Genomic DNA, 27,853 nt, shown 5'->3' with positions numbered 1-27,853 from the left:
TTTCTACTGTCTGACTCCATTGTATGTCCTGTCATGTCTTTTGCTGCACTTTGTGTGAGTCCCCATAGCAATATTCACACTGATGTGTGCTACATATGTGTATTACCACATTAATTTGTTACCTGCCTCTGTACCCGGCGCTACGGAATCTGTGGTGCCCTACAAATAAATATATAAGAATAATAATAATTCTTTGCTATGCCTAATTTCTGTAACTTTCTGTCCTGTTATAATATCTGCTTTCATATTACCCTTGGACAACAGAGTACCAAAAGGTGCTCTTGCATTGGAATTTATGTATTGTAGACAGTGTAGAACATATCTTCCCACTCTCCTGGAGTCTGGAAGACTCCTGGACTCCTGGGAGAGCAAGCAATGTAGCTGGGATGTGGACCTCCATGACGCGATTTGTAGCAAATCTTTTAAGTATGGCCCCACCCCTACAGCACGATAACCCAATCACAGCATTTCTTATTGCGGATGTAGGCAAATGGCGCTATTTGCCGCATCCCCCTCTGCACTAGCCACTTGACCTCCCTTCTAGGATCTTCCGGAGGGAAGAGTCATAAAATTGGCAACTATGGTGTAGAAGATGGTTTTATTAAAGTGTTAACAGTTCTTTAGTATTGTAATTGCACACACTTCCAGCTTAGACAAAGATATTCTTATCATATCTTAAGGCCAGGTGATTTTTCAGCAGATTGTTTTTAAAACAAAGCAGATTTAAATACACAGAATTTAAGAAAACTTTACAGTATACTAGAGGTTTGTGTGCCACTCTGTAAACCTGAGGCCCAGAGTGCAGTATTTACAGTCCATCTTGCACTGGATATATCAAAAAATCAAGTCTCAAGGGTGTACCTAACAAATAGTATTTGAGTACCTTGAATGCCATTTGATAGCCATGCAATGACATCATCATTATCACCATTTATTTATACAGTGCCACTGATTCCCCAACGCTGTACAGAGAACTCATTCACACCTGTCCCTGCCCCTTTAGAGCTTACAGTCTAAATTTTCTAACACACACAGACAGAGAGAGAGAGAGAGAGAGAGAGAGAGAGAGAGAGAGACTAGGGTCAATTTTGATAGCTGCCAATAAAATCTACTAGTATGTTTTTGGAGTGTGGGAGGAAACCGGAGCACCCGGAGGAAACCCACACAAACACGGGGAGAACATACAAACTCCATAACTTTTCTTGTGACCATGAAGTTTCTTGCTAAGGTAAATATGGGCTGTTTTTCTCCATTTCTGAGATGTGGCAAGACTGGTCCAACCTACACCAAATGCATCTGTTTTACACCAGATGCGTTAATAACACTGCTTGGTGTAATGACTTAAAGGCCTGCTTCAGTAATCAACCTTTTCATTACAGGCTTTTTACCTTTCACAAAATTAATCAAACATACAATAATGGTGGCAAAATTAGCAATGAAGCTCCTGTAATAGCTTGTTAGTCTCAAAAAATTTGGTGATTTTTGTTTATGGGGCAGCAGCCTCAGTTTTGTTTGACTATAGCTTGCCCAGATGCTTAGCTTCTATGGGACCCGTTTTGGTGATCACTGTCATGCCAGCTTTACTTATAAAGTCTGTAACCACTGAATATTTGCTACAGATTTAGAGTTACCCCATCAAAACTATGCATGACTAAATCATTGAGCTATGCTACTGCATACTGTCCTATGTGCCCTGCATTTCTCTCCCTTACTTTAATGGCTCCCTCTTGTGCCTGTTTGTCCACCCTCCCTTAGGATGTGAGCTCGTATGAGCAGGGCGCCTCTCTCCTCCTGTCTCCATACCTGTTCTTCTGCTCCATCTTTGCCCATATGTCTGCCCGGAGTTCTGAAGTATTGGTACTTTGTGTTTACTGCTATGTACTATGTCACCCTGTATGTATGGTCTTGTTTGTATTATGTACGGCGCTGCGGAATCCTTGTGGCGCCTAACAAATAAATGATAATAATAATAATATGTGGTCTCAAAACTGTTTCCATGATTCCCTGGAATGTCAATGGAACCCTATGAAACCTGAAAGACAATACTGTATAGTAAAACAGGCATTTTAGAGTAATAATGTCTGGTTTTTGCCAGTAACCCAAAGCCATCCAGGGGCGCACGCAGGGGGGGTTTCTGGGTCTCCAGAAACCCCTCCGCTAACGAAGTGCCCCACATAACGGCACTGTACTATACAACAGCGTGCTGTATTGTATACAGCACCGCCACGGACGCTTTGACAGCGCCGCAGCTGCTGTATAGTACAGTGCTGCCGAAACGGAGCTCTCTCGGCTTTTTGGGGTTTTTTGGGGGGGGTTTTTGGCGCTCCTGCCCTCATTTAACTTATCAACACACAACATAGGAATTTCAGAAAATTTAGATACAGCATATACAGATTTTAAATTATTATAAAAGTAAAAACTGAAATCAGCATTCAGGATCAACACTATTGGCATTGACCTGACACTATGGTGCTTTTCGAAGGCAGCTATCATTTCCTTAAGCTCTTCTGTGATATAAGGTAAGAAATTAAAGAATAATTCCACTTTCAAACATGTGGCTTTCATTAAATATATTTTTCCCAATAAAAGGTGATAACTGTGAGCTGTAGCGTCTAAAACTAAGTGATGCCTGACCTCATATGGAGCAATATTGCTTGTTTGGTTGTTCTAGGCAACAGACATTGATATGCAGCCTTGGGACTATCTGGTCGACCCTCTACAACTCTAAATTTTGTGTTACTTCGCAGGATAATTCAAATTAACTGATATGAACAGGCTACAGATAGTTTGGTGGTGATGACAACAAAGAGAGACTGAGTAGAGGCAATCTGCAAAAGTGTCATTGTGCTGTGGAATATTCTCTTTCATAGTGCCATGCTCCTTATTTGGATCTGCCTTCACCTTTACTGCAGCATTGCATCTGCATGCTGCTTTGTATCAGCAGCTCCTGCCTCTGGGACTGCATTGGACTTGTTACTTTTGTATTATCCTGCAGTACCTCTAATCCACCAATAGGTGCTGCTATTGTGCCTTGACTCTTTTCACTACTAGGGGTTAAAACTGCTGCACTAATTATCACCAGCACCTGGTGTCTTCTTATTTATACCTGACTCTCCCAGTTACCTTTGCTGGTCATTAATGTTTGTTTACCCTTGGAATAACTGCCTTGCTATTTTCTGTTCCTGTGGAAAGCCTTGCTTTAGTCAGTCCCTGCTTCTCTGTAACAATTTACCACTCACCTGTGGCTTGTCACCTGGAGATAAACCTGACATCTGCCTTATGTCTGGACATACTGCAAACCTATAGTTTCTGAGAATTCGCTTGTTGTTTATCGTGCTTCAACTAAGTTACCTGCTGAGTTGTTTTCATAATTTACCTGTTATTCTGCAATACCTGAAAGTCTGTTTATTCACTGGACCTGGACTGTATTTTCACTGCAATAAACAGTTTTATGTTTTCAACATATTTTTGGCTCCTTGGCTGTAATTACAAGGACCTAGTTTGTGGAACAGAATTGTAACACCAAAGTGCATAGGTTTACACAGCAAGATAATGGTGTCTGTGAAAGAGCATATGTGTTTCTTGTATGATGAGAGGAGTAGGGCCTTTGGCAAGTACATATGCCTAGTTTTTCTGAGCAGTGAAAAAGTGAGATTTCATCTTGCAGAACAAGACTATTGAAATGGGATAAAGGAATACAAAGCACAGATTTAGAGGTGGTCCTTGCTGTTTGGAGGCTCTGTGGTAATTTTCACTTCAGAAAAGGACTTGATTTTTACACCAGCTGAGATGACAAAGAACAAGTCTTGTTGTGTACTTTTAATGGTATGAATTTTGTAATTACTTCCCTTATTACATAACTTAGGTCCCAGCTCTCTCGATTCCCTGGTCACCTGGAACCTCCAGGGGTTCAGCAATGTGCAGCAGATACTAGACTTGTTCTCAGACAAAGGGCACTTTTGCATAGCAAGACAAAGCCTGAGGCAAATTTTGGGGTTTATATGAGCTGATCATGTCCTTGATTGGTCATGAGATAACTTCAAGTGATCAATCAGTCAGATTCCGCTAAACATTAAGAAACTGTAGCTCAAATATCATATATAAAATATCGCCTTGCTATTATATATTTTTCGGAATCAGTTAACACTTGCAAAAATCTATGCATGGAACATAAGAATGAACTGAGGAACAGTGAACTATCTCATGATAAATAGAAGTCTTCATTTTTGAACTACAAAAACCACGGAGCTGCAATACTTTTTTTATGCATGCAAGTACGCCTCCTTCGCCAAAAATTGCATTTAAAGGTGTGCACTTGCTTTAAGGTTGTAACTAACCCATAAAACCAATCAACACCTCATTTTGCTGGTTGGTAGATTATGCACAAGGTGGAAACAGTAGATACGTCATCACAAAGTCCAACCTACTAATACTTTCGGTGGTAGTGCTTTCATCAGCACTGACAATCCGGACAAAGTTTAAAACTACAAAATAACAGCGACAACATAACAATATTGACTTACCATATACCAGGCATTCTTTATGTCCGACACCTTTAATTATGTACGGATGGAAAATGCGACTTTCATTAATATCTACATGAATAAATGATGTCATTTCTAATAGACACTGTGAAAACGACGCTTTTAAAGTGCCAATACCCGTACCTACTGCCTAATTACATTATATAGAGAGTGGGTCTGGGCGTTGCCACTTTAAAAGCGCCGTTTTCAAAGTGTCTATAAGAAATGACGTCATTTATTCATGTAGATATTAATGAAATTTGCATTTTCCATATGTACTTAATTAAAGGTGCCAGACATAATGGAAAAGGATTTGGGAGTGCTCGTAGACAGTAGACTTAGCAATAGTGCTCAATGTCAAGCAGCAGCTGCAAGGGCAAACAAAGTATTGGCATGCATAAAAAGGGGCATAGATGCAAGGGAAGACAGTGTAATTTTGCCACTGTATAAATCGTTGGTAAGACCTCATCTTGAATATACAGTACAGTTCTGGGCACCACTCTATAAAAAAGATAATTTGGAACTAGAAAGGGTTCAGAGAAGGGCGACAAAATTGATAAAGGGTATGGAGTCATTAAGTTATGAGGAAAGGTTAGCCAGTTTAGGCATGTTTACTTTAGAAAAGAGGCGTCTAAGGGGAGATATGATTACTATGTACAAATACATTAGGGGTCAATACAGAGAGCTTTCATGGGAACTTTTTACCCCAGGGACCATACACAGGACACGTGGTCATCCCCTAAGGTTAGAGGAGAGGAAATTTCACAACCAGCAAAGGAAGGGGTTCTTTACAGTAAGGGCAGTCAAGATATGGAATTCATTGCCAGGGAAGGTTGTGATGGCAGATTCAATAGATATGTTTAAGAAAGGGTTAGACAAATTTTTAGCGGAAAGGTGTATCCAGGGATACGACCGTTAATTTAAAATAAAGGATAGTAGTGGATATAGGGTAAAAAATTGGATTGCAATATTGAGTCTGGGGGGATTTTCAAAATTGAAACAGATGGGCGGTTGCCTACTCTGGATTAATTTCAAATATAAGTGCAGGATCGCAGGAGATCCAAAATAGGTTGAACTTGATGGACTGGTGTCTTTTTTCAACCTCATCAACTATGTTACTATGTAATGCCTGTTATACGGTAAGTCGATATTGTGAGGATTGTCAGTGTCATTAATTCGTACCACACCCTAATACTTTAGCACCATCACCCCTTCATTTTTTTAAACCTTTTATTACTTTCTTCTACAGCGCTGCTCATTTTAGCTTCATTTATATCTTACATTGACATATGTAATCTGTACTCCACACAAAAAATATAGATATATTTTTAAGTTCTTTTTAAGGATGTGACCTAATAAATATTATTTTACATATTGTACAACATTTGGGAATTCTGTTTTCTGTCTGGAACATTTTATGGTCCATCGTTGGTGAGTTAGCTACAGTGATTTGTTAATTTGTGCTTTTAAATTGTGATTATAGTAAATGTATTATCCATGCACCAGTTTGGTGTTTATTTCTTATATTTTAATTGAATCATGAGTGAGTGGACATAGGAACTGTCTTTATTACGTCTCACTTTTATGAAGCTTTTTATTACATTGGTTAAAGTGCGCCTAATTTTTCTCTCCCCATTTCGGTGGAACAGCAGAGTTTTAGGTGCCCTTGTGGGCCTTATCCTCACTCAAGGAACGACTCCGTCTGCTCACGCCTCCTATCAACTAGTGCATTTTGCAGACCCTGTCAATTTGGCCCACAAGTCTAAATGATTCTTTGTATAATTGGGTGGTATCGCACCAAAGAAGGTGCATGAATTAACAATAGTGTATTTGTGCTGTGGTTTCACTCATTCGTTATGAGTCTTAAAAAATACAGAACTGTAAGCATTTCTTATCATTGTCATAGGTTTAGTTAAATCTCGGTTGAAAATCCATTTAGAGCTGGAATTTATGGTTAGCTTCATTTCATATATTACCACGGCAGCCATAGACTAAGTTTTTCAGATCTTCTGCTACAGCAGATACATTGTAAGCAAGTAACAAGTCATTAACAATATGTTGCTTTTATTCAGTGTGTGGACTTGCTACATTGAAACGGACATAAACTTCTAATGAAAGAACATTATATTAGACATTGTATCTAACGTTCAGTGTCCACAACTGACTGATCACGTCATGTGACTTAATCCACACTTACAAATGTGCCTCATCAACTGCGACCACAATATAACTGATTCAGGTTGCATTAGGCTGACTTTTTACACAGCTTGTGCGGCACAAATTGTTTTTTGGCCTGAGGCTTTATGACAAGCTCAGCTGCATGGCTGTAGTTTATTTTTTTGTGGGCTTTTTTTTTTTCTTTTACAACAGGCAATAAACATCCTGGCACACAGCAAAAGCACCTGAGCTATAAAAAGAGATAGAAAAGTCAAGGGTAGGAGGAGACGTACGGTGAAAATAAATTCCTGCTACAGGCCGCTAGATACTGATAAATGACATGTCAGGCGAGAAAGCGTGAAATGAGAATAAGCTACTGATCAGTTTTTACATGATCTACTGGTAAAAGCTGCTTCGCCAGGTTCAATAATGAGATTCACCAGCCCAAGAACACATGATAAACAGATATATCTACCATTGATCAAGATGTTGTATGTTTTATATATTTGTTGGATTTAAATTCATAGTTTGCCATAACCCCACAGCTGCGGGCCCTTGGCTGCCTTACATAGGATGGGCGCATCTCCTGGAGTCATTACAGATTGACAGGAGGCATTGCATGTTGACTTCACCATGTGAATTGTTCATGGTTTACAGATGAAGACTGAAGCTGCTGCTTTATTTCATTGGAGACATTTATTCAAAATATGTCAATGCCAGAAAATTATGGATATCAGTTGCCCTCTGCATTGGGAAGGATGGGTCACAGAATTGTCGGAATTGTAATCACTACAGCTGGTATCAATGTATTTAAGAGGGTTTTTAAATCTACCCATCTGCATGACATCATAAATACATGTCCTTAATTATAACAACACATTCTTCCCAAGCAACAAGTGCCCCATTGTTAGTGGGGTCAGCAATCAATCAAATTGGGAGCTTTAAACCTATTAGATTGTAAGCTCTAGCAAGTAAAGACCTCTTGACTTATGTATTAGTTTAGGATTCTTGGCTGTTATTATGGAACTGACTAACACACTCCCTAGATTCCAGGGATGTCTTCATAAATTATGATAATGATTGCAATAACTTGAATTATTATAATTAGTAGTGAGAACATTTGCATAAACTGTGGTAGCTCTCCTTATGATTGGCAGCTAGTGATGTAAGAGACAGAGCTTTCAACATGACGGCTTCCGTCACCCACTTTGCTTTTAATGTTACCTATGTTTAATTAATTAGTTAATGAATTAATTGACGTTCAAAGACATAAATTTAGTTAATTCTGCGGAACAGCAAATTTCTCAGTGGGACTTCAATAGAAAAATGTAAAAGTTACAAAGATAACAAAATCTTTCACTAGGACGTACCTCATGCAAGTCAGAATGACAAAGATTACACTATTTTTCACACTTCTCTGCTTCAGCCTACACACCTCACTGCGATGTATAGTACAGCGACACCAATACACTGTGCATCTACTAGATTCTATCCACCCCTGCATCCATCCATTGTGGTGTAATATAGAGGGGTGCTCGCCATAAGCTTATAGATAAGATCCATCCTGCAGAACAATTCATCTCGGAAAATAGAGGCGCTTCTTTATGAAGAAGCTTGTGAGCAGGAGATCAACTCGAGTGTGAATAAACATGATTGTTAGACGGGATTTAATTGCTTCAACATTTTATTAGATATTTTGTGTCCCTTGGTTGGATATTGCCTTTTTTTTTATTGTAACTATATTTGCCATTGCAACTGCTCCATAACATCATGAATAAGTGTAAGAACACACATTTTAAAGGCTCCAGTTCCTGAAGTGTGTTCTATCCTCATATACCCATGTGGTTTATCATATTACCCAATTGAATCAAGCTGATAAATAGAATGACAATTTCATTATGTCTATCGAATTATTTCACAGTCATCAATTATCGCGTGTGGATTGATACTGATTTCAGTCATGTCTGGAACAATAAGTTATTTATCTTGAGGATTGACAGTCAGTAAAAATCATTAAGCTGTATGTAATAGTGACACTTTCTTTACTTGTATCTTTTATCTTCCACCGGTTTATTATTTGATTATGGAACACACTACAAAATGTTTTCATTGTTCCTCGGATGCATTGAAAATTTGATTTTGTGAACAATAATATGCATGTAACATTATCTGGTTTCAGTCATTTTTATTGTCGCCATTATGTTACACCATTGTGTATTAATTGTCCATTGATTATGTGAATATAAACTATATTTAACAGTTGGCTTGGAATTTTTATTGAGTAATAAATAAAGAATATTTTAAAGAAACCACAGATAATTTGTCATTCATATTGTGATGTTTAAAACTGCATAATTCTAGCAATTCTAGTTCTTATCATTGGAACGACATTTCTGATACCTCTCTGGTGTGAAGTCAAAGTCATGGGGACTGTCACAATATGTAGCACACAGGGAATATTATGTCACAATATGTAGCACACAGGGAATATTATGTCACAATATGTAGCACACAAGGAAAATTATGTCACAATATGTAGCACACAGGGAATATTATGTCACAATATGTAGCATACAAGGAAAATTATGTCACAATATGTAGCACACAGGGAATATTATGTCACAATATTGTAGCACACAAGGAAAATTATGTCACAATATGTAGCACACAAGGAATATTATGTCACAATAGGTAGCACACAAGGAATATTATGTCACAATATGTAGCACACAAGGCAAATTATGTCACAATATGTAGCACACAAGAATTATTATGTCACAATATGTAGCACACAAGGGGGCATATTCAATTGTCCGCGTTACTTGCAAAAGTAACGCGGCTTGCGCTCTATTACCGTTATATGGTAATAGTGCGTGTAATTACCGTTATTACAGTACCTTTAACGCCGGAGCTGCGAGCTGAAATCCAGCTTAGAATTACCGTAATACCGGTAATACTCTTAATGCCGCGTTACTTTTGCTATTAACATGGACAAGTGAATATGCCCAAAAGAATATTGTCTCACAATATGTAACACAAAAATAATATTATGTCACAATATGTAGCACATAAGTAATATTATGTCACAATATGTAGCACATTAGTAATATTTTGTCACAATATATAGTACACAAAGAATATTATGTCACAATGTGTAGCACACAAGGAATATTATGTCACAATATGTAGCACATAAGGAATATTATGTCACAATATGTAGCACATAAGGAATATTATGTCACAATATGTAGCACATAAGGAATATTATGTCACAATATGTAGCACACAAGAAACATTATGGGGACAACGTTGTGTCCCCAATGTGGAAGTGGAGTTTCCACGTTGGAGTAGCTATGGAAACAAAACACCATGTTGTATTTCTGCTATAGAGGGGTTGACAATCTGCAACCCATCATCATCCTCACTAGTATTGTGATTGTGAGTAGTCAGCCACCATTGTATTACTTTTACAAGTGATTACAATATCAGGAAAACTTGCATGAGGTGCATCTGTTGCAAGTCCACTGCCTGAATAAAAGTTAAAAGAAATTAAATATAAATTGAAAAAAAAAAAATAATTGAAAAAAAATCTAAAACAATTAAATGTCCCCAATTACCCCCAACTCACTTCCCAGGACCATAAGACCATGTAACCCATTGTGAGTGTCACTGACACATCTGGAATGGGTATCATGCATGTGTGAGTGTCATATGGGGTAATTATTGCCCGATCCAATGAAAAAGAAGCCAAATGTCACCTATTACTGTTTTGCCTGCTATTCTCTTACCATTCCTATGAAATAGATATTTACACAACTGTGACAATAAAAGGCAGTAGCCTGGCTCAGCCTAAGCCACAGAAAACACTGTCAGCCAGTTATCAGTAATGTGGCTACCTATAGTTTGCAGAAAATTGAAAAAATTGACATACCATTGGGAGAAAAACTACAGACAACGTCTGTGGCTCCACCATGTAGGAAGATTTATTTTATCAATAACAATATAAATTATACACTAAATTCAGGGACGTTTAATAAGGAGCAGTGCCAGAAACCATTTTATAGATGTGCAAGAATCAGCATCATAATGGGCATTGTGACCTGTTGCCAATATTGCAGTGCTTACAGGAGACAGCAAGGAGAGCTGTGTTCCATATGCTTTTTAAAGGAAAAGTGGATTATTTTATTATTTAATATAGAAATCAGCCATGTTGCATTATCTGGATTGTAAAGATTTGTGGGAAGTTGTTTGCACATCATGGGCCTAATTCATTAGTGATCTTATCTTGTGCAAAAGTTAAGATGCTTATTTTAAGAAGAAACAGGGAGATAAGAATGAAGTTAAGATGGATTTTTATCTTAACTTAAGAAATTATTCACTTACGCAGTGGATTTTGCTTCTTATCTCCCTTTTCTGGGCGTGCACAGAGTGCATTTGCTTAAGATAAGCAAAAAACGGCAGATAAGATCACTAATGAATCAGGCCCCATATTTATGTGTGACAAGATTTAAGATGATAGATTTTACTATGGTAGCCCTCCCTTTAGGTGGGGCCCCTGGAGCTGCTCCATGTGACATTACAATTTGGATAACAAAATTGTTTTCCTATCAAACTCAGCTGATTGTAGTAACCCCCAGGGATTTGGCTACGGGAATCAGCACCTTACAAAAATCTTTTTTTACGTAATTGGTAGTACAGCTTTAAGCTGTTGTGGAACTACAATTCCCATAATGTCCCGACAGCCTCTGCATGACAGGTTTTGGTAACTTGTAGCTATCTAGCTATTGTTGTCCTCTGGCAGGACATGGTGGCACTTGTAGTTCCACAATAGTTTGACAGCATTTTTACATACACGGGACTGCAGTAATCTATTACTTTCCACTTCCTTTGAGACTATATCAAACAATTTTTCTGTTTTTTGTTTTCCAATTGTAAAATAATTGGACTATTTTCAATGCTCCACGCTACCCACCCAGCAAAATACTTGTCCCTGTATTTGAGGCAGTGACAAGCTGTGATTTATTTGGAGATTTGTGATTGTGTAGTTACGTTGTCTTCCATTTAGCTGAATTGCTGCCACCTTTGGTAACATTGCCAGTGATGAAATGCACTCACCTTAGGAACATCACAGAATTTTAAATCATACTGAGTCCTTCTGAATCTCTTGCTGCACAATGCGCCTGTTGTACAGATATAGTCATGGCCAAAAGTTTTGAGAACGACACAAGTATTAGTTTTCACAAAGTTTACTGCTTCAGTGTTTTTATACCTTTTTGTCAGATGTTGCTATGGTATACTGAAGTAACATTACAAGCATTTCATAAGTGTCAAAGGCTTTTATTGACAATTACATTAGGTTTATGCAGAGTCAATATTTGCAGTGTTGACACTTCTTTTTGAAGACCTCTGTAATTAGCCATAACATGCTGTCAATCAAAGTCTGGGCCGCCCATTCTTGCCTAATAAATGCTTGGAGTTTGTCAGAAGTTGTGGGTTTTTGTTTGTCCACCCGCCTCTTGAGGATTAACCACAAGTTCTCAATGGGATTAAGGTCTGGGGAGTTGTCTGGCCATGGACCCAAAATTTCGATGTTTTGATCCCGAGCCACTTAGCTATCACTTTTGCCTTATGGCAAGGTGCTCCATCATGCTGGAAAAGGCATTGTTTATCACCAAACTGTTCTTGGATGGTTGGGAGAAGTTGCTTTTGGAGGATGTTTTGGTACCATTATTTCATTGTTATGGCAAAAAGGGACTTTGAAATTAATTACAATTCATCTGATCACTCTTCATAATATTCTGGATTATATGCAAGTTGCCATCATAAAAACTGAGGCAGCAGACTTTGTGAAAAACAATATTTTTGTCATTGTCAAAACTTTTGGCCATGACTGTAGTACAGAAACAGTAAAAGACTTGGCTTAATGGTGAATTACATTCAAACAAATTTCTCAATTTAGGATGGTATCAATAAGAGCGATTTACGGAGCAGAAAAATTGCTCTGTAAGACAGAGGCTTTTCTAGAACTCATAGCATGTTTCCTGGTTCTACATTGTATCTAACCAGTTTTCAACAGCTGTTTCATACCTACCAACATTTCTCACATGATAATTCAGATTTCTGGCAGCTGAAAGGGTCGCGACCTAGCAGGAAGGTGGTTTGGTCTCTTCTAAAGGAACATGAATTGGAATGATTGGCTGTGGTTTAACTGTCCTAATTTTGCATTCACTGATGTTGGCATGCATGGTATAATGGGTATAGTGTGACAGGTGCAAGTGAAATAATATAGACTTTTATGAATCACTTCTTTTTTTATTTCAGCTGATTTCCAGCTGGCCCTAACAACTATCAGAGCAGGAGATCTGCCCGTTTCATATTATCTAGGAAAAACCTTTTCATTTCAATAGACATCTGTAAAAAAAAAAAAAGAAAAAAAAAGAAAAGCACTAATTTTTCTTGGGGATAAACACACAGCAGAAAAGGCTCTCATGTGACACAACTCCAAGGAGAACACCTGTAATAGTTCATGGCCAGTGCTGGCATCGCACATATTGTAGCCAAGCAGGTTGTGGAGGACTGGATGAGCAGGTAAAATTCATGTCTGTCAGAGGGAGGTGTGCAGTGATTGTGGCACCTAATTGGGTGCTTCCTCCAATCAGATGCTGCTTTCATTACACACCTCCCTTTGAAAGCATTTTGAATTTGAGTTGCTTCCACCAGTTTTCCACAGCGTTCAGGGCTAGTGATATTTCCAGCTTCATACTTGACCTTGTGGCTCAGGTTTTGCCCTGAATTTGCTATACTGTGAGCTGCCTATGGTTTAATTATATTTTTGTTAGATGTTAATATTTGTAAGACTTTGTTTTCACTCGCATCCTACCCCCTTTGGCTGCCAAAATTGTCTTTTAGGATGCCCCACCATATTTCACATTTTCATGCTACATTTATTTCAGTAGAAATAATTTTTAGATTTTTACTCCACCAATTTGAATAAATATCTTATTATGTTGAGATGCGGAAAATGTACAAGAAAACACTTTTTGGTGATTGTTCCCATAACGTTGTGAAATGAATAGAACACATGAAATATACCACTTCTTTTATTCTGCAATTTCTAAGTTACAGCAGTACCAAATATGGGTACTTTATTATTGACTCGGTCAACGTTTTGGCCCACAATAAAATGTGTATAGAACGTGCTTTAACTCCTTTTTTACTGTTTCATATTTTTTTATCTCCTTTTTTACATTCTTTTGTAAACTTATTTTTGCTGACATCCTAGCCTATGTTAGAGCATATAAAAACATGCAATTTTGGAGGGATGATCTTGATCTTATAACATTACCGGAAATTATTGACATAACTATTTATGGCTTTGGCAAAAAAAGGGTTACAAGACAACTAAAGTAAAAATTTAAGTATTTTTAATGATATGTTCTGTAAAGGAATGTAATACGAAATAATCTGGACATATTTCAGGTACAGTATATTATTTAGTTTAGGAATACGCACAGCAGTAAATATATTAGATATATTAGATACTGGCTTACATAAATTGTATGTTGTTGGTTTTAGGTTTGATTGCCTAGCACTTGTTGCTTCTAACTCCATCATTGCTGCTAGAATATATTCATAACCATTTACCCCGTGGAAATGTAGCTGGTGCTAGAAATTTCATCCTTCATGATATTTTCAAGGTCAACTCAAAATCACAAGTCTTCATGTCAAGTTGTGTGAATATGGTTTAATGAAGTAATAAAAAAACCAAAAATAAAGTAAATAAATGTAATGTTTTCCATAAATAAAAGATTAATGGACCTATTTATTAAAAAGTGGCAATAGGGATTGTTTTCTACTGCCAGCCATAGAAAACCTCAATGATTTACTAATACAATATCACTGAGACAGTTTTAAACCATATAAAATGTTTTGTTTTGTTTAAAAAAAAATATTAGTCACAGTTGAAAAAAATGCTTTATTTGGATAATAAAACTTTTTTATTTGTGATATCACTTTCTTGGAATGTCAATAGGCCGTGGTCAGAACAGTTTCTTAGTGGTTAGCATTTCTGCCTCACAGCACTGGAGTCTAGGTTTGATTCCCGACCATGGCCTTATCTGTGTGGAGTTTCTATGTTCTTCCCGGTTTGCGTGGGTTTCCTCCAGGTACTCCGGTTTCCTCCCTCAATCCAAAAACATACTAGTGGTTTATTTGGCTGTTATTAAATTGAGCCTAGTCTGTCTCTGTGATTGTTAGGGAATTTAGACTGTAAGCTCTATTGGGACAGGGATGTGAGTTCTGTGTACAGCACTGCAGAATTAGTGGCGCTATATAAATAAATGATGATGATGACACTTACTACTGTAATCCTTCTTAAATGGGCTTCCACATGCATTAAATGTGGAAGAAAATTGCCAGAGAATCTTATTGATGGTGGAGGACACCTCTGGCGACAGTAGTGCTATCTCCAGTGTTAACCCCTTGATAGATAGGGACACGTCCTATCGCCAGCAAAAATGGAGATAGTGCTTTTCTCCCTTTGATAAATAGCGCCCTAAAACGTAGTAAATACTGTTGGAGTAAGTACTATTTTGCATAAGAGAATTCACCAGTCACATTAATTCAGTGCAGACTCTGGACATCAATTATAAAGCAAACTAGCCGTGTACCACAAAAAGTTCTAGTGTTGCACGAGAGCACCTAGATGGCTCGTCAAGCTCACTTCAAGGTTCACATCTGCTCTCAAGAGACGTCTCTGCAAACTAGAAGCGACCCGAGGGTCTCGGCCGAATTATACATCATAAATGAGGTCCTGCGTGTAGCAATGGGCAAATTAATTTTATAAATGCGCTCTCAGTGTCAACCACTGGCCACAAACCAACATCTGTCATTTTCATAGAATATTTTCTTTGAACTGTTGTATTACACAAGTGCGTTCATCATATGAGAATGAATAAATTAATCAAGGAATAATGTGATTGTGATGACAGGTGAAATATGTAGGAATACAACTGCCTGTTTGCATCTTGATGTAACTTTTTCCAGACTATGGCAAAATCCTCTATTTACTGGGAAATGTCCAAGAATGTCGTTGATTCCTACCTTCAGTAAATGCCTGTCTGGGTTATGATGAACAGAACTCAATTTATAATTGTACTATGTTGAATGGGCACATTGTGCAGCCTTTTCTTATCTTATTATATTCTATTCCCTTTGTTGTCTCATCCAGAAAACAAAGGTGATTCTGAGAACTGACTGCGCACAGTGATCCTATATTATACCATATCCCAGCTACAGCTGGACAGCTAGACAAAACAGCAGCCCAGGGAGAGGCTGACAACAGACGCATGGAACATTACAGGATATAATGTCTTCATGGCTTTTTCATGGATAACATTAAGTATAACTATATATATTCTTCTGTGCCTTTTGACCATTTTCCATAGGAAATCTTTCTCAAAGTACACCTGTCATCTGCATATGTTGCCAGCAAAATTAAAATGATCACTTTACACTACTGCCCACTAACACATTTGGATAACAGCTTTCAATGGTTCTGGGTTCTTTTCTAAAACACTGCTCCTTAGATCCTCATCTATGTCTTACATCACTCAACCTGCGACAGTAAAGTGGCTACGTTATCAGGGCTACCATTATTTCCATAGGCGCAACATTTGGATTTTTCTTTTCCTACCTTGGTTTGTACTGATATACAAACACAAAAACTTTTTCAGTTTGTATAAAAAATACTGCTCAGTTTAATCTTATAGCTTAAATGAACCATGAGAGTGACAGGACATAAGCATTGTCTCTTTTACATGTGGTACTTTTCTGTGATTGAAGTTTTGTTTTACAGAAGGTGCTGAAATGTGCTTCTCCACCAACGAGTATCAAATTGCAAAAAATGGGAAGTTATAATGGATCTCAAGATCTCCTTGGAACTTAAACATGTAGTGACACAAAGAGGAACGCAGTAAATGGGAAAAAATAGGCACATGTTGTCACAAAACATAATTTGCTCTGCAGAACACATTTTTGCAGCTTCATAAATGACCTATAGTGATGGAATTGATAGCGGTGTGTGTGTGTAAGTTTTTATGGTACTCTACTGCCATCTTGTGGATTTTACACCGATGATTATGACTTTGGTTTTGTTTGGAATAATTCATTCATATAAAATTCAAAAGTATAAGCTAAAACCATTTTATGTGATTGTTTTGCATGGGAAAAAACTAATGCTACTAACAACTGGAACCCTCTTTTGGGCAATGTTAGCAAAAAGTGCTCAGCAGCATGTTATTAACTTCCAATAAAACAAAAATAAATCAGGCAGTGAAAATAGTATTAACCTGGAGCATATTTTTTCAGATTTAAAAGTTACCATGTTTTCCTTATGTCTGTAAATGTTTAACATGTGAGTGGAAAGGACAGGCAGGCCAGTGCTCAAGTCCCTCATGCCCTGCCTTCCACTCTTTTATATTACTTAGAATAGGGGTAGAGGTAAAGATGTAGCTGTTCTTGACACCATCTAGAGCACTTTTATTTTACTACCGTCACTGGGGGTGGGTTTAAATTCATAACTAAAAGTGGGAACATTCTGGCTTTATATTAAAACAATCTTATTATTTAGTAGAGTATTATACTCTGCTATACACTTTGCAGCTATTAGACTTGTATAGAGCATGATTTTTTTTCTGTGCATGATTTGTTTGCAAGCGGACTGCATATCTAAACTATACCTGCTATAATGTGTAATAATCCTCCTGATTAGCTAAGTACCCAATATGATCTACATGCATTACCTACATAGTAAACATATGTATCCACGTTGAATGAAAAACGCAAGTGTGAACAGGTCTTCAATCTTTATGGAAATTTATTGCCATGCCACTTATAGAACCATCTGATTTTGCCATAGTTCTCTGTCCTTTTCTTTAGACTGTAAACTCTGGCTAGCATGCTCCTTTTACTCTGCTGGGGGTTTTTACTAGCAAAGTGACATTTTCTAACTTGCACTGGAGATTCATTTAATCTAATTGCTGATTGGTAGCTATTTGCAATTTATTTTTAAGTTTATGGCTCATTTACTAACATTGTATTTTGTGACTAAATTAGCACTTGTCTAATTAGCATGATGCAAATAAAAGCTAATTGCTTTGGTTCACTTAATATTTTGCACCTAAGTGCAGTGTTTGTAATGTATATGTCACAGTATATAGCAATCATAGCTCCACTGATATTGCTTGATGCAGATTAAGAATCTCAGTGCTTTCATATTGTTTATAATAGTTATATAGCACTGTTCCACTTATACAACACCAACTGGCTTATCTAATATCTATATTAATGAGATTGTAGCCTATCAATACACAAGGTCCTAGTCACATCAGAAACATTTCATGCCCCAGTGAACTTACTAGTAGTGGTTTGTTAGGCTGAATTCTCATGAGTATGGCACCTAGAAAATAGTGTTCGACATAATGACTGCTACTACTCTCTGTAAAATACATGTCCTCTTTAAAAACACTATATTTTAGACACTTGTAAGATTTCACACTTAGAGCTATCTTGTTTGAATGAAACAGGTATATAACTGAATCATTTTCTTTTCTTTTTCCATGCAGTGTTCATTATGGCTTCTGGACTCTTGGTGTACCCCTTCGGCCTCAATTCTACTACTGTGAAAAAATACTGTGACAACTCAAGTATATATTATGCAGGAGACTGTCAAATTGGATGGGGCTACATGCTTGCAATTGTTGGGGTCATGTTATCTGTGTTTTTGCCATTCTTTGCTAAATATGCACCAAAAGAACACACATCACCAACCCCACTTCCTACTATTTTATAGTATTTTATTTTTGCAGAAAATGTGTTTCTGCCTTCAGATGGAGGGACAGAATGTATTAGAGCACTTCTTTTTAGCTGTGCGGCTAAACATATAAGTCAGATCAAATATTTCATTGAGCGTCTTCCTGAAGCATGATAAAATAAGAGCCTTGGGATTAAGTAACATTACATCAGTGTTTTCTTCGTTTTCCTGCTCCTTCCTTTATACTGTGTGCTGTTTACCTCCTAATGACCTCTTTTTCAGTTAAACACAAATTCTGTGCTGGAAACCAGACTTCTTTTTGAAACAATGTCTACACTCTTATTGCCAAGACCAATACCTCCATATTACATAAATATAATTTACTGATTCTAATCTCAATATCACAGAATGAAGTAGATGTCCTGTGCAACTTGTGATTTTATGTTTTTAACATGACACTAGTTAACTTCTAATTTTCATAAAGATTTTATTATAGTGCTTTATTCCATGAATTGGGTAGAATTTGTAGTCATAGTATATTGCTACGATACTGGTCTTCTGCTCTCATGTGACAAGATCCTAATGAACCCTAGTATATGTGTCAGTACAAAATCAGTCTAAGTTCTTATTTTTATTAGAATGTACTCCATGTTATATAGTGGAATGTATCACTAGCTTGGACATTTGTTATACTTTGTCTAGGTAAAAGTTACAGCCTAGTTTAAGTTTTCAGAACATTGTTCTTTTAAACACAATTGGAGGTTTACCAGTTATATGACCTTCACAAGCTGCCCACTTAAGAACAATAACTGGTTCAATGTATTTTATCCAGATATATGTAGAGGAAGATCTTCTATGGGTACTGTATAATACTAATTTGTATTTAAAGCTTCAGATGACCCTGTTTGGTCTTAAAGAAAATGAAAGTAAAAAGTAACCAAGGAAATTCAGGTTAAATTAAATTTTATAAATCTATTGGTTACCTCACTTCTTAAGCCTATACTTTGTTATAACCGGTAGCCTGAACCAAATACATACTTATAATGTTTTCTGAAAATTCCTGTTTTTATTTATTTATTCTACTTTCTTATGGAGCATTCTCCTCGGCATGGCTTTGCAGATAAATGTTGTCTGTGGCTTTTTTGGCTGTAGATATTGAAGCTGAGGTAGAGGATCAAATAAGTACATTTCTGGTAAGCTCTTCATTCCATTTTGATAAGTAACATAATAAGTAAGACCAACTATTAAAGTTAGTAGAACCATAAGACAGAACTGAAAAAAGTTTCTTTGAATCACATTTTCAGGTTTAATTCCTGTTCAAATCTCTATTAATAAAAATGCAATAGTGAAATACTATGCGGGACTGATACATTTACTGTACAAAAGTGGACTGCTTTCATTTTATAATCAAAGTGTAGTAAGGCAGGTAAAACCCTAAACACATTTAAAAATGAATTATTTAAAAACACACTACAAGCATTGAAAGATGTATTTTTCTGCATCAGTGCCATTATGATACAATTACACTAACATTGTAAAAAGTATGTTATTAACCTAAATATAAAAATATACACTTGCAATTATAAAATATATAACTTAAGCAGAACTGCAAATAAAATGTAATAATTCATCTAATCAGCTAGGGGCACATCCTTGGACTCCTTATCTAAAGAATTACTGAAATAAAATGTGATATTGAGAGTAATTAGTGCTAAGTAAATGGTATACTTACCAGGACTGAATATTCTCTGTGTAGGTAGACTGTATTCTTGTTTTGGATGTACAAATAATTTGACATTATGATTAACATTATGTTATAAAAACTAGACTTCTTGAAATAAGTGCTGAGATATTAGGCTAGTACATAGGTTACATTCAGTTTGACTGTAATCAATTTTTTAAATTGTATTAGTGACATCAACAACCACAAGCTATCAAGTGGATAACAATGAAGTGAAGATGTTAGCTGCTCAGTAGAAAGCCCAGGCATACATATTTGTCAACTCAGCATGGCCCCTTTATGCTTTAGTTTAGGAGATACAGCAGTGCTTGGCCTCCCTTGGAGTAATCTGTTTAGTTTGGTTGCTCTGGGTCTCAGACATTGTTACGGAGCCCTATGATTGTCTGGTCTATCTCTTTCTACTTCAACCTTCATTCTCTTATGCTTACCGTCTCTACAACTGTTGGTTTAAATATCAGCTTGCCAACCATGCCACAGGCAATGTGGTGAAATTGTCATGTGAAAGATAGTTTAGTGCAGTGATGGACATCAGACAGTCCTAGGGCGGCATGTGGCCTTCCGAGCCTCCACCTGCAGCCCCCAGCTACTTTCTGCTTTATTGTCAGATTTGTTTGATATAGCTTTAAACACTTGTTTAAAATACCTGCTGATATGTTATTACAGATAGGTGTCTATTTCTTTGATTAAATGTGTTGTTTTATCATATTACTGAGATTAAGGGTAATGCGAGGCCCTTTAGGTTAGAGGGCCGTCCATTTTACTGTTGTACCTACAATGCCTGATGGAGTATATAGTTTTCTGTCACAATCATTGCTGTGATGTCATTGCAGGTTGCATATGCCCCAAAAGAACTGAATTTTGAAAAGAAACAAAGAATAGGCAACTGTTATTGGAATTCACAGAAGTGACTACAAAGGCATTTTTTGGGTCACAACATAAATACTCTTTTATAGGTTACAGAGTAGTTAGGCAGTTTTAAAACATATTGAATAATTCTAATTTATCAGTTGTCATAAATGCAACAATTAAAACCTTTAATTATTTTATAAAATTGTACACCTTTATTGTTCAAAAACCAAATAAATCTCTTCAGGCTCGTACACAGGCATTAATACTACATAACCAAGGCATGCTCTGATTTTATTCCTATTCAACAATATTTTAATAAAACCTAATGAATTTGTACAACACAATTTACTGTAATAGAAATATTATATTACTTACATAGAAACCAGGCAGCCAATATACAATACCTATAAATTTTATTTAAATTACAAAATGGTTTCTTAAATACATGAATTGAATGAATCTATGTCGCATGTTTTCACAAGGCCAATTTTAATTATTTGTAAAATAAAAATGTAAATACAGATCTGAATTAATAATTTTTTGCACAGAGATTGTGCAAATTGATATATTTTTTATGCTGTTAAAACATTTGCCTAACTTTCCTTGACATGATAAGTATTGGCTAAAAGACAATTAAGATAATAATTAATTTTAAATAAATGATATGTTCTCCAAAATTACAAAAAGCTATATAGAGGCCATATCCGATTATCTTAATATAACAAGACAATTTTTGATAACTTTTGGAACAGAACATATGGAATTTTTTCTGATTTACCTGGATAATCACGCTTTCCATTTATTTTTTTTCTGCTGGCTTCCTGAACAGAATTTGCTGCAGTATTATGCAAATACAGCATTTTAACAAAAGTAATGTCATATTTTAACTCTTACATTTTTTAACTATTTGTCACATTCAAATTTTTATGTAGATCAATACACATGTTCCTGTCATTTTGCCATTATTGCAGTATGCTATTTTTACAGTGGGGAGTGCATGGAATACCTAGGAAAACCAATCCGATTTTGGGGGCCGCTTCTGAATGCCATGGCAAATATTAATATTTTGAACATTGATAGAAGTTCTATAATTGTCATTAAATTATAATATTGGCTAATGTAAGGATGTCCTACTCCTTGCCAGAGAATTGCTTTCGTCATTTGCTGTGGTATTTTATACGATGTCACTTATAACAACTGAAGACTGTGATAAACAGACAGAGATTCACATCTACGAAGGAAAAGTTGCCACATAACCATCCTGTGCCTTTATTAAAAGATCAATTGAACAAAATATTATGTACCAGGGATGTTTATTAACTGCAAAATGCTGTACATTCTGTAAAATACTGTTTCAATTCTGTATTTGTCTGTTTGCAACAGTTCAGTGGATATTTGTAAAAAAAATAAATATATTAGTCACGTTCCTTTTTAGTGTCTTCAAAAATCAAAATGTCTTATTATTTTAACTTTTATTTATACTCCAATGTTTGGATTATGATGTTAAAAAAAAAACTTAACAAAAATATATTTTTCATTGATTTTGTCACACTAATAAAGTACTTTTTATTCAAGTTAACTTTTGCTTTGTCTTTGTTCTAAATCCAGCATGCTGTACTGGTTTTATAACTAAACAATAATAATAATAATAATAATAATAATAATAATAATAATAATAATGGAGCAGCATAACTAATATGAATGCTGCATGTAGGAATGTACTGTAGCTGATTCACAATACCCATGGGTTTGCAAACAGTGAAGATTCCAGGTATGGAAGCATGTGATTCTGGTAGATGAAAGACTTTTTTTAGTTGTGGCACGAACGCCCGGCCTGTCTCAGATACAGCAATCTGAACAGCTGGCCGTGACTGGCGTCACCTTAGTCACTTAGCAATGAACACACTTATTCTGCCACCATGAAGGATTTACTATGGTGTCCTTACGTTCACCAAAACCACTTATTAATGTTTCACACTTAAATCACATACACATATAGCAGGCGCTTCCCTGGGCTTCGGAAGTTCCCAAAGAACCACGGAGAAAATGAAATTTATTTAATCTGAAAAATGTTTCCAAAACTTCGTTACAGAAAAGTTAATAAGAAGACATATAATAAGTTGCACAAATATGTTTCAGAAATAAAATAGGAAATAAAACCAGAGTCACTACTTACTAGTTAGGACTTGGGATGTGTGAGGGAACACAAATGAGAAAATGGGACATTTCACTCTTGATAGATCCCTTCACGAAAATGCACACTGTAATATCTAAAGCAGAAGATTTTAAACTCTTCTTACATGGCTCTTCACCCCCACCTTAGGAATTACATGCTCAATTAAGTCAGATTGATTCCCAAAATGACACAGAGCTTTCAAAGTAAATTATCTCCCCCGAGATGCTTATCTATCCTGGGGCCTGGCTAATTTTTAAAAAACTCTAGATCAATTGCACAGGTCACTTAGGTCAGTCAGCAAAGCATACTTTGAGAGGTTACATAAAATATTCACATTGTCATACATTAATTCAACAGAAAATGAATTCAACAGAAAACAACAATCAGTCATTAGATATGCTACATAATCGTCACACCTCCCCCTAAACCTACAGCACGGAGAACTGTGAGCTGTCACTTCTGCCCCTTGGCGCGAGAGACCATCTGCGTTACCATGTTCTGCGCCCTTCCGGTGCTAAATGGTGAAGTTATATTGCTGCATAATTAAGCTCCATCTTAACAGCATTCCATAATCAACAGAAACCCTATTCAGCCATCTTACAGGATTATGGTTTGTAATTATGGTAAAAATCCTGTCCATACAGGTAGGGCTGTAGCTTTTGCAGTGCCCATACAATGGCTAAGCACTCTTGTTCAGTAGTAGCATACGCCACCTCCCGGGGGAGTAGTTTCCTACTTAGGAAAATAATAGGGTGCTCCTTCCCCTGTGCTGTCACCTGGCTAAAGACAGCTCCTAATCCATAGTTAGATGCGTCGGTCTGTACTATAAACCTCCATTTGAAATCTGGGGCCTGTAGCACAGGGGACTAGGCCAGAGCAGATTTCAAAGCTGTAAATGCATTTGCACAATCCTCTGTCCAATTAACCACCTGTGGTAATTTCTTTTTTGTTTAGTCATTCAGAGATTTTGCAAAGGTGCTATAATGGGGCACGAATTTTCGATAATACCCAGCCGTACCCAAGAAAGACATGTCCTGCTTTTCGTTGTAGGGGTTGGCCATGCAGTGATAGCCTCTACCTTGCCTGGCTCTGGGAGGAGGGTACCTCCCCCTACACGGTGCCCCAAGTACTGCACTTCACACATGCCAATCTGACACTTCTGGCTTGATAGTCAGAGCTGCCCCAGTAATTCGGCTTTAAACAGTATTCAGACGGATCAGGTGCTTCTCCCAGGTCTGGCTGAACACCATAATGTCATCCAGGTAGGGAACTGCATGTTCCTCCTGGCCCTCTAGCAGGTCATTAACCAGGTGCTGAAAGGACGCAGGGGCATTTTTCATTCCAAAGGGTGTGACCAAAAATTTGAATAGCCTAAATGGGGTGATAAATGCGGACGGCTCACGGGCCTCAGGTGACAATGGTATCTCAATGGGCCTCAGGTGACAATCCCAGTACCCTCTACTGAGATTCATGATGTTGATCTAGCGGTCCTGGCCAAGCTGATCTAGCAATTCATCTATCCTAGGCATAGGATACTCATCAAACACTGTAGCATCTTTGAACCTCCTATAGTCTAAACAGAAACGGGTGTCCCACATTTCTTTGGGACCAGTACCACTGAGGCAGCCCAAGAACTGAGACTTTTGAATTACCCTTAGCTGTAGCATCTCATCTATCTCCCTTTTAATGGCTTGAAGCACTTCTAGGGAAGTACGATATTCTAGCTGTCTGAGTGGGGTCTGGTTGCCTGTGTCTATATGATGTGTGACCAAGTGTGTTTTTTCTGGTTTCCCTGTGAAATAAGACTAATAGGGCCGTAGTGTGTCAGCGAGCTGCTCTAACTGGTCGTCAGACAATTCTACACTGCAGTGGGCATCTGCTAGGAAACCACCCTCTTTAGCAGTAGCTGCTAAATCCACCAAGGGGTCAGACTCCTGATCACTTTCAGACAAGCTACACACAACTATTACACAAGCTTCCCTGTCACGATAAGCTTTGAGCATGTTGATGTGATATACCTTCTGGCTCTTTTGCCCCTCATCTTTTGCCATTACATAATTGACATCATTAATGCCCTGTACTTTGGTGTAGGGGCCCTCCTAGGCATCCTACAACTTGTTCAGCCGCATAGGGATCAGAACCAGAACCTTTTGCCCCACCTCAAATATGCATTCTCTCGCATTGCGGTCATACCATAGCTTCTGTGTTGCCTGAGCAGCTTTCAGGTAGCTCCCTGCCATCCCCATTAAGGACTGCAATTTTTCCCTGTACTGCACTATGTAGTGAACCATTGATGTTTCTGGGGTGATCAATTTCCCTTCCCACACTTTCCTAATCAAATCTAATGGGCTGCGCACCAGACTCCCGTACAGGAGTTTAAAGGGTGAGAAGCCAGTGGATTCCTGCGGTACCTTGTGTTATGCAAACAGGAGGTGCGGCAGGAACCTCTCCCAGTCTCTTCCCTGCGACTCCACAAAAGTCCTAAGCATTTGTTTTCAGGTGCTAGTAAGGCACTCGTTGGCCTTCGGGTGATACCGGGAATTAAATGATTCACCTGCATCTTTTTACAAAGACTCTGCATAAGGTTAGACATGAACTGGGTACCTTGATCAGTTAACATTTCTTTTGGGAACCCCACCCTGGAGAAGATATTTATATGGACATCTGCTCCTTTGTCTGAACGAATGGAGGAAAGAGCTACTGCTTCTGGGTACCTAGTAGCATAATCCACTACAGTCAAAATGTACTCTTTCCCTGAGCTACTGGGAATGGCTAGAGGACCCACAATATCCACAGCAACCCGTTCAAAGGGTTCTGATATGACAGGGGGATGAGAGGGGCCCTCCCCACATCACCAGATTTCCAACCTATGTCAGTCAGCATGCCAGGCCAGTAAAAATTATGTACCAAACGAGCTTCAGTTCTGGCAACACCCAAATGTCCTGCTAGGGGTATCTCATGGGTTACTTTCAGCAACCCTTCCCTATAGGTTTGAGGCACAACTAGCTGCCTGTCAGCAATTCCATCTGGATGCATACTCGTGTAATTTTTCTCTCTGTACAAAAGCCCATTTTCCCAAAATATTCTATCTTCTTCACCTTCCCCACAGGACTGGCTAATGCTTCCCCTGTCCATAAACTGGGATCAGTGTTTTGTTCTGTTTTGAAACTGTCATTGAAACCGAGTTTGTCAGTGTGGCAAACAGCATTGGGTCGCTCATTCAAATCAATGAGTCTGCAGCTTCTACAATGAGGGAGGGGGTGGAGGGGAATTAGTTCCTAGTGAACTTCCCTGCACATTTGCAGTGGTTAATGCACAGCTCATCTGTGCTGCTCTCCGGGTCACCACTGTTAAGACATTGGATACATTTTCACACTTTGGGTCACCTTCAGAATTGGGTATATCTAAATTAACCTGCCTACCTAAAACATTAAATAAATTTAATCCATAAGTTACTTATAAGTGATCCAGTCACAATAACAATCAGTCATTAGATATACTACATAATCGTCACAACTTGTTCTTTAAAATGTCAGGTTTTAGCATTGTATCTTAACCAAAACATGCAATCTCACAGGTGGTCGGTATATTGTATTGGTAAGAACAAGTTCTGGCCGACTATAGTTTTGTATAGTGCACCTATATTACCATGTAGCTAGTCTAAAAAAGGGAGAGGAGGCTGAATGTGGCCATATTTTTTTTTCTACAATTCAAATTCATGAGAAGACTGCTCACTTTAAGTCATACGCTCATTTTCATATGTTCAAAATAATAAAGTCAGTGTCATGACAAGACCTATCTAAGTTTGCGTGACATGTGGGTGTGAAAAAGTTAATGAAAACAAGACCTAGGGGTAAATGTATCAAAGTGCGATTTTGCAACTCCAGCGATTTTCTCGGGAGAGTTGAAACTCACCGATGTATGAAGCTGAGAATTCATGCAAAATCGCCAGAGTTCTGCTTCTGTCAAAATCGCTATTTGCAAAATCGCCAGAGATCAAACTCCCGACTGTTTTCCACTGCAGCTATACAGCTCTCAAATGTATGAAGCTGCGAGTTAGCAAACTCAGGAGAGTTTGCATCAAAACATGCCAGATACAACACGCTGCTTGATAGCAGCGTGTTGTAGAAACACATCACTGTTACACTGCCCTGGCAGTGTTAAAACTGTAGAGAATAGATAAAAGTTGAAAAAAAAAAAAAAAAAAAAAAGCGTGAGGTCCCCCCGCTATTCATGCTTAACCCTAGTGCTGCCTGACTAGTGCTGGTCCCGTGAAAATCGTGGAAAAAATTTGCATGGGGTCCCCCCGATTTTCACTTTACCAGAACTAGGCAAACCAGCCAGGGTTGGCGGCACTATAGCAGTGGGACACACGGCAGGGGTCCCCCTGCCATAATGACTAACCAACCCTAGACTGTTCAGCGCTGGGCTGGATTCCCTAGGGAGTGGGGTCCGCTGTATTTACTGTATTACAGCTTACGCAAGTAGCATTGCGCATGCGCAATGAGCTACGTTACTTGCGTAAGCTCTATGTACAGTATTAGGTGATTCCCCCACTAGCGTGGGAAAATCACATAATCATGCAGAAAAAAATT

General features: G+C 37.7%; 1 protein-coding gene across 1 annotated transcript in view; it reads left to right on the top strand.

Moving 5' to 3' along the window:
• LOC142139396 (LHFPL tetraspan subfamily member 7 protein-like) overlaps positions 1 to 21,200 on the top strand; it is a 167,252-nt gene extending 146,052 nt beyond the window's left edge. Inside the window, exon 3 of the mRNA XM_075196965.1 lies at positions 18,305 to 21,200. Within this exon, the coding sequence (XP_075053066.1) occupies positions 18,305 to 18,531 (227 nt within the window). The 3' untranslated portion in view covers positions 18,532 to 21,200. The remainder of the gene's footprint in view (positions 1 to 18,304) is intronic.
• Positions 21,201 to 27,853: the final 6,653 nt, after the last annotated feature.

This window comes from Mixophyes fleayi, chromosome 2 (assembly GCF_038048845.1).
Source record: "Mixophyes fleayi isolate aMixFle1 chromosome 2, aMixFle1.hap1, whole genome shotgun sequence".
Taxonomy (NCBI): Eukaryota; Metazoa; Chordata; class Amphibia; order Anura; family Limnodynastidae; genus Mixophyes; species Mixophyes fleayi.
The sequence above is the reverse complement of the archived record's forward strand: the minus strand, read 5'-3'. Positions and strand labels throughout refer to the sequence as shown.